Below are 8,957 nucleotides of genomic sequence, written 5' to 3'. Positions count from 1 at the left end.
AGACATGTTTTGCATGCTTTGTCTGCTGTCCTCTTACCAGGTGCAATTGAAACATTTGCACTGTTTTCTTATGCGTAACTGGCACCAAATCACATGGGAAAAAAACGTATTGAACGCTTCAGTCACTGCCTCCTTAACTGATTAAAAAAAGAAACACACAATAAGCCTTTTTAAACTTTCACGACATTTTGACATGAAAAAGGTAAACAGGCATCCGTGACATTACTGAATACTCTGCTATATTTGGGTAAATATTTGAATTAGTAACACCTCAGTATTTCATGTCAAACTGGCTGCAGTGAGAAAGGCCGATTGAATCGTCGGGGCTTCTTATTGAGAGATATTTTCACCCGTGTGCGTGGAAGATGGGTATAAACAAACAGGATGCAACAGTAACTGTTTAATATCTATTAGGGTAAGACCAAATAATACAAAAGTAATACACAAAAATGTATTCCTCATTTACTTCGCTCATGGAGACACAGCCTCCTCAAATGTTGAATCCATCAGAACATATTGAATGTGTTAAACCATGGCAAATATTTACCTCACCTCAAGTAATTATATATTTATACCTACGTATGCTATAGTACATGATAATACATATCAAACAACATACAGTTCATGTGGGAACATGGGGAGTTTGGGTCAGTAATGGGAAATGGCTTTCAGAAGCTTTGATACAGCAACATAAACTGCAGAGTATTAGCTGTCCAATATGGCGAAAACTCATCCAAAATTCAGCAAATACCACAATAACTTACAACTCACGGAAAAGAACTAGCTTGTTGGTCATCTTCTTGCATAACTTTACACTTAACTGTAGCACTGATCAGCTAGAATATGAGCATTTACTAACAGATGAGCATGTGAACGGTCAGTATACAGGGTTACTGTATGTGCATCTGCTGGTGAAAATGTTTATGCAGTTGTGAAATTATACTGGCGGTATCCATTTTGGAAAAAGTCCGGTGTTCAATTCGTAACAGCCGGCGCGATCGTCTGAAAACCGCAGGACCTCACTCAAATAGTTCTACAGTTTGATAGGTTAGGGTTCGTATTGCTCTGCCGTGACTCGCTGTGAATTTGGTTTCCACTGAGCTCCTCTAGCTCCGTGAAGTCATTACTTAAAACAAAACAAAGAAAAAATCCACAGTCGTGGAAAGACACAGAGAACGTGTGCATAAACTCACCCACCTGTCATTCAAAATACGCATTAATAGGTACAAAAAAAAACTACTGAAAGGTCAAACAAACAGCATATTGAGTACCACATCGTCACAATCAGACAAGACAACCCACATTTCGAAATAACGAGCAATCAGATACTTAATTGTACATCTGTTTCAAGTCTAATACTGAATAACCATCTACTGAATCTTTTAATTTTGAGGTTGAGTGACACAAGGCTTTATTTTTTTTTAAACTGAAAACAATAACCTGTCCGACTGAACGCTTCAGGCCTAACACAGGCTACACACATACAGTATACTCCTGCTTTCAAATTCACCACCTCATCAAGAGATAATTGGCTTAAATTTATATTCTGTTTTTTTTTTAAATTTATTTATATAAATATCATATCACACCTACTCATGGAATAACACCAACAGTCACAAAATGACACACTGAGGCCTGAAATCCAGAAAGAGGTTAAACATTTACAAGGGAGAATTTGCCAAAGGGGGAGAACATCCATTACTTCATACGATGCTATGACCACCTACAACATTTATGTCCAACTTCCAGCAAGCGCTTCAGTTTTCTTTAACGTGTACAACATTGATTTGGAATGTTTAATCCAATCCGAAATACTGTCTGTGCTTCGTATTAATAAATAATAATAATAATATTAATGTCTTATATTTAACTCAGCCTATTCAACACATAACCAGAGTGTGATGGTGAAAGTGAGGATTGAGTAATGATCATCAAGGAGAGAAAAGCCTGACATGTTGATACATTAATAGTGGAATTTAAAAGAAGGTATCGCACCTTTCCTGAGAATGTAAAAAAAAACCAAAACAAAACAGGAAGTTTCACTGATGGAGGGAAACTTCTCATATCAGTGTAAAAACATGTCACCAGAGCTTCACCTGTAAAAGAATTTCTACGGCGTTTGGAAATTCAGAAAATCAGTTTGGAAAAATACGCACTTGGTAAATGATGTACTTCCTGTGTATGGGCATCTGATGTTAGATTATCTATAGAATATCATAATTCATGTACATATTGTCTAAAATTGTGTTTTTATGCATTAGAAATATTGAGCTCAACTCGTTTTTTCTTAAACCAGCTAACTTATAGGGAAAGATGTTGAGTTTCCCGGCCAATATTGAGGAAGAAGATGCACCCAAAAGGTGTATTTGTACCATTGTACTTCAGTATTTCAGGAAATTTGTTAATTCTCTTTCTTGTCAAAAGTTAAATGAGAGGGTCCCATCTCCTGCCTGTTGTAAAGCTAAAATAAGGAGCTAATTAGCTTAGCATTAGCATTAAAGACTCGAAGCATTTGGCCTCCAAAGGTGACACACTGTCTACCAACGCCTCTGAAGTAAAGGGTTTAATGTGCGTAAGGATATCCTAGTTTTCGTTTCACAAAAAACAGTGTTAAAGGTGCCGAGTAACATTTAGATTGAGCCCAACAGTTTCCAGTCTTTATGCTAAGCTAAGCTAACTGCTAACAAATTGGTATCAGTCCTTCCAACCATCTTGACAAGTAACTGAATGATTAAATTTCCCAAGATGTGCGCCTACTTCTACGATGGAAGTTCTATGGTTCATCACCTGGTCAGCAAATACAGTTGTTACATCAGCTGAAGGATAATCTTTTCACATTTTTTTGACTAAAACCCGATAAAATGTGCTTGTTGATGTTTTAAAAGTGACACAGGCAAAGACGTCACTTCACATTGACCTGAATAAACCAATGGAGCTCAGAGGATTTGGTTCAGCTAAATAATGTGTGTGCTGAAAGGTAAAACACAAGCTAAATTTGAGCAGCATAAAAAAAATCAAAATTTAAAAAAAACAACAGCCTTTTTATAACTTGCTGTTGATTTCAACGTGAGCAGACTAAAACCATTTATTCCCACGTGTTCATTTCCACCATAACGCTTTTCCTACATTGTTCTTTTTGATTTCAGAATTAAAATGAAGGGCACCTAATTCTGTTCTTAATTGATCCCTTTTTATCTCCTCCACTCAACAGGCTGGCCCCCCTTCTCTGTTCTACATCGGGTCATCGTAGTTGTAGGTGGGAGCTGCGGAGTACTGGTTCTGCTGCATGGCTCCCTGGGCGGCTCCCATAGCTGCCTGCTGAGCTGCCTGTTGGACGTGAGGGTTCTTCCAGGCCCCAGTGGCCCACTCCTCCTGAGCCTTCCCCAGACTGCCACCGCTCCCACGGTAGAAGTTATGAACCTGTAGGAGACAGCACGAGACAGGTGTTACAGGAGAGATGGTGTTTCACGGAAAATAAAAAAGTTCTACACAATTAAAATTAAACCAAGAAATCAGAATACATCCTTTTTTTGGGGTACTGATTTAATTTGACAATAATGCTAGAACAAATGTTTTGGTGATAATAGTATCAAGATTATAATTAAGTAAAATTCTGATCTGTAATGAACGCATGTTTTTTTTTTTAGCATGTCGATTATGCGTTTGTATCTTAACGTTTTATACTTGATTACGGACACCAGTTTAAGCTGCTTTTGTACGAGATGGTGCTATACAAATATATTTTCAATCGAAACAAATCATTTTTAAAAATGAGATAATCATGGACAATGGCTAAATTTCATTATTTATTTATTAGCTAAAGCTAATTATTAACGCTTTAAATCTCATTCAGCATTTCACTTCCATGTTAACAAGCCTTTTCAACAATCAAAAATTATAACTTGTCAATCTCCTGATGCGTGCAAAATGCGTGAGAAAGTGTAAAGGTGTGATTCACCTTCGTGAGGGCGATGAAGGAGAGAACGGCTACGGCGGTGAACATGATGGTGGGAATCAGCATGACCACAGCTGAGCCGATGTTGGTGCTGAAGAAGGTGATGGTAGCCAGCCAGCCGCTGATGGAAACAACACCAGAGCGTAAGAGTGATGCCCAGGCAAGCGGCCACATGATTACATATCGATTATTTGCCTGGTGGCCCATATTATGTGATTGCTTCTATTTGATTGTTTATCTGTCTGTAACCAGGAACTATGTCTGAAACACAGGTCGAGGAGGAACCCATTAGATTTGCAGTTGATCCAGCTTCTGCCCCCCCCCCCCCCCCACACACACACACACTTTGTTTTTGTTTTTTGTGTAAAGTAAACTTGTAAAAGCTTTCCAGGAGAGATTGTTTGACAGACAGACTTCGCCTTTGTGGCCTAGTAGGACACTAACAAAGGGAGTCTTTCAGAGGAATTAAATTTACGTCAATTATTCTCATCTGAGACCTTACGAAAGCAATTTTATGTTGTTTATGCTTCCCACTGGAAATATCCAATTACATCTGCATTACAGTAACTCCTGCAGAGCTGACTCAAACATGCCAGAAAGAAAAAAACTAATACAGCTGATTAGAACCCTTTTGTCTGACGAGTATTTGGCCTCTGAGTGGGAATATTCCCAAAATATTAGTGCTTTATCTGAAGTGACCAGGGTCTCAGAGCATAAGAGAAGCATGCTCTTTTCTCTTGTATATATGTTGTTTTTGCTGTGTAAATGTGCTGTTTTTCCCCCACTTTTCTCCCTTTAAGAACATTTTTCTCCTCTGCGGCCCCGCATGCAGGAGTTAGTCACCAGCCAGACCCCTGAAGCTCCATCTCAGAGAGCGGAGAGCAGCTCCTTGAGTGCAGGTTCACTAACTTTTACGATATTCAACATATTGTGTGTGTAATCTGCACCGACTTCAAACTTCAACATTGCATTTTTTTTGGGGGGGGGGGGGGTGTCTGCAGTTGTTTTGATAACCGAGGTACGGTCACCGTTTGAGAGCAGACAAAGATACCTCACATTATAGAGAGATAACAATTTTAAATCACATACCAAACTCCCCAACCTGGAATGCCAACAGTCTGGATGATACTGATCACAACCTGGGCCATGAACACGAAGAAGAACGCCATGAAGTTGAAAGAGCTGTCGGTCCTGTGGAGAGAGAATCATCATCATCATCATCGTCATCATCATCATCAGATGAGATCCAATTCGCCAGGGTGACGCATGGAGCGAGTGGAACCAGCTTACTTGAAGGCTTTGTAGATGGGCCGGAACCAGCACACATACGAGCAGGGGGTGAAGAGTATGAGCCACAAGATGGCCATACCAAAGTTGGTGGCTCCGCCTCCACCGCACATCCACGCCAGACAGCCAATCAGATTAACAGCCAGTGTGGCGCTATTCACTGTCAGCATCATAGACAGAGAGCAAGCATGACGAAGCAATTCACAAAAAATAGCCATGTTATGCTTAAGGGACAGTTCACCTCGCCAAAAAAGCGTACTTGTCCTCTCGCCTGTGTTGCTAATCATGCACAGACTAGATCCGACAGCTGCCAAAAGTGGGAAATGAAACAGAACCGAATATCGCCCTCGAACAAAAGCACGTCTCACACCAGGATTAAAAGGGTGAATGAGGAGTGCAGGAATGAGTCCGAAAATCTGGCAATAGCTTCCCTCGTCTCAAAGCCAATGGGTTTTCAGTTAAACACCTGATACAAAGAGAACTTGAGCTAAAGGCATTTTAAGTCAAGTCAAGTCAAGTCAGTTTTATTTGTATAGCACCAAATCACAACAAAAGTTATCACATGACACTTAACAGGTAGAGCAGGTCCAGTACCACACTCCTTCAATGCATTTACACCCAACAATTCTCCATGAGCAAGCACATCCTGCAACAGCGGCGACGAAAACCCTCCTTTTAACAGGCAGGAACGTCGAGCAGATCCAGGCTCAGTGGGGACGGCCTTCTTCGGGATTTTAGCATTTTGTTATTCAGTTAAAAAAAAAAAACATCACCAATTATTTCACTTGAATTGGAAGCTTTCACGCATCATTTAAAAGGCAGAAGCTAACGAGAGATGGAAGGAGCCCACATAGGCTGTCGTGGAAAGTTGTCCCGCTGAAGAGGAGGAGACCGTAGTTGTGGTGACGTTGAATCGGACATCCGAGGTGTGGTTCGTTAACAGCCTCACAAGAGATCTTACATTTAGACTCATAAAGCTTTCTTTGCTTCAGAACCCTTTTTTTTTTTGTGGCAATAATCTAAAATTTAAAAAACACATTGGGTTTAGGTTGAGGAAACACATTGCCCATTATAGAAATATGTCATCCCAGAGGAATTATTATTAGGGTTACAGGCAAGAGGAAATATTGTTTTGTTTTTATCTGAGATGAACTGTCTCTTTGGATCAAAGTGAATCACTAACAACCTCGGCAACTAATGTTCCATGCCCAAACCATAACATTATTTTGAGAAAGAAATGCTAACATGTTAATATCTACATAAAACTGCACAGGAAAATGGAAAATTTCCACCTCTTTCACAAAGGGAGACCAGTAAATCAGGTCCTGCAGCTGTACTGGAATGACTATGATGTTTTGGGTAAAACAGTGAAACAGCACAAGTAAAACAAAAGGGGTAACACCCAATACACAAGTCTTAAAACAGTAAGTAACCGAAAGGGTCTCTAGTTTGGTCCTCACTTTCCCCGAGAGACCATGCTGAAGTGCCCTTGAGCAAGATAGTGAATGAGTGGGTTGGCACCTAGTGTGGCAGCCTCCACCATCAGTGTGTGCAACGCTGTAAAGTGCTATGATTACCCAGAAAAGCACTACATAAAAAAAAATGAATCCATTTAATACAGGAGCTGGAACACTCACAGATCCATAAGTAGTAGAGTCTCTTGCACATGGTGCGACGCTGGTCTGGGATCTCATTGAAATCTTGGTAAAAACATGGCTTGAGAGGGATGAAGCGAGGCAGGGGAGGGAAGTTGTTCTCTAGGATAAAAAGACACTGTTCAATGCAGCCACCCACACACAAATCCCATCCAAAAAAATCACGTCAAGGCCACTGGATAGCATTTAGCATGTAGCATTCATCAGTGCTTGGGCTGGTCCATTTGACAGTAGACAGATCAGGTGTTTTCCTGGCTGGCGGAAAGCTTACCTGCCATGATGAGTGTTCGGTATTTTCTTCCACTTGCAAAACACTGCCACCAACTTCAAAACCAGCTGCCTTGAAACTGCAAAACAACAACAACAACAACAACAACAAAAACAGAGCTGCTTTCATTCAAAATCCTTCACTGTTCTCCTTGTGTCCTCCACAGGCCTTCCTGGAACAGTCTTTCCCCCCTTCTGCACATATGATGGATTAGAGGTGGTGCAGTCACTCAAGAGCATCCACCCATGATAAGGCATCCTTCACTGTATCGGGACAGATGTTTACTGACCACACGCTACAGCTGGGAGCTACATAACAGCTGATGGGGAGCCGTGTGGCCTTGTCTCCAGGCGTGTTCAAGGCCTACAGAGTTCATACACTGGATCATATACACTAGAGAGGAATGTTGAGTTCCTTCTTCTGCAAATACTCAACTGCAATTCACATTATATGGTAGCTCCGCTTAGTTCATATGATGAAGGGCATTTTATATCAGAAAGCTGATCCCGAATATGCTTGAACACTGTCTTAAATGATGGCAGTGATGCTGCAGTACATGCAGGACTCTGTATCGTGATCGCAGGCGATGGAGACGCGTCCTTCAGCCCGCGCATCACGGTGCATCGGCGTTTTCTCCCTCCGTAGCCCCCAAGCTCCTCACCTCAAACCGACTAGCTCGGAGATTTTACCGAAGCCAGGATCCGGTTTAATTAAACGCCGCATCCATTTCCCTCCACCCTCTATCTGGAGTGCAATGAATGAACATGCAGCGATTGAAGCGTCTTACCTTCCGTTTAGTCCGAATACGTCGCTAGAATCCCTCCGCTCGTCTAAATTGCATCCTATGATTTAATCTGCATGAAAACGCACCGGTGTATGACAGAAATATGTAACGTTGGTCCTCAAATGATGGGTATGGGAGTAAGACGCGGTCATGTGACGTAAGGTCTTCTCTTCTTTACGTACATACTGATGGTTTTACCCGCCCGGGCTGGACCAAGACAAAAAGACGGGATTTGTTGCTGGCCTGATTGGACCAATCGGAAAACAGAGCTGTTTCGTCAGACTCGGCCTCTCCATGATGCTGCAGAGATGAGCATCATTAGGCAATGGCATTTGATTGGCTGCTGGACAGCCTACTATCGCTTGAGTACTTGTGTAGTGAAAGTACCACAGACGTATGGATCTGGAGTAATATTATGACACCAAAGAGATGAGAGGGTTGGTTTTTTTTTTTAAACTTCAAGACCAAATATGACAATCACAAGGTAAGTTTATGGCTGATTTTTATTATTTTTTCTTTATGATTATGATCGACTCACGTAGCAACAGAACAAACATGATAAAGTGCTGTTTCTCTTTCTGACAAAATGAAGTTTTAGGAGGTAAATTATTTCAAATTGCTGACGGTGTGTAAACGCATATGAATTTTGAATCCAGTAGTACTTTACCATAGAAAGAGGATTTACTTTCACAGGAGCAGCAAACTAATATTGTTTGCAACATGTCGACTTCATGTCTTTTAGCAATTATTACTTTGTTTTGTGGAGTATTGGACATCAGCGGCTTGCTCAAGCAACTGCAGATAAGAATGACAGTTATGAAATTAAATTAGTCTTTATTTTGTGCACGTGAAAAAATTAGATGAAGAAGAAACAAAATAAAAAAGCAAAACAAACACACTCAACAAAAAGGATTTGGAAGAAATTTACACTATTTAATTCTACCTTCCACTACTTATTAACTGTTCATCATCTCTTCACTTCCATGCTGTATTAGGCATCTGTTCAAC

General features: G+C 40.7%; 1 protein-coding gene across 1 annotated transcript; it reads right to left on the bottom strand.

Annotated features, from left to right (window-relative positions):
* Positions 1 to 161: 161 nt before the first annotated feature.
* scamp5a (secretory carrier membrane protein 5a) lies at positions 162 to 8,171 on the bottom strand. The gene is made up of 7 exons (XM_086209273.1): positions 7,953 to 8,171; positions 7,169 to 7,244; positions 6,880 to 6,999; positions 5,246 to 5,402; positions 5,045 to 5,146; positions 3,959 to 4,076; positions 162 to 3,420 (listed from the first exon to the last, which is right to left on the bottom strand). Exons 2-7 carry the CDS (start codon positions 7,173 to 7,175, stop codon positions 3,232 to 3,234), a joined length of 693 nt encoding a protein of 230 aa, XP_086065399.1. The 5' UTR covers positions 7,176 to 7,244; positions 7,953 to 8,171; the 3' UTR covers positions 162 to 3,231.
* Positions 8,172 to 8,957: the final 786 nt, after the last annotated feature.

This window comes from Aulostomus chinensis, chromosome 7 (assembly GCF_037954235.1).
Source record: "Aulostomus chinensis isolate RoL2024-O1b breed Wild chromosome 7, RoL_Achi_v1.0, whole genome shotgun sequence".
NCBI classification, from domain to species: Eukaryota; Metazoa; Chordata; class Actinopteri; order Syngnathiformes; family Aulostomidae; genus Aulostomus; species Aulostomus chinensis.
Note: the sequence above shows the minus strand (reverse complement) of the source record. Positions and strands in the feature narration are given on the sequence as shown.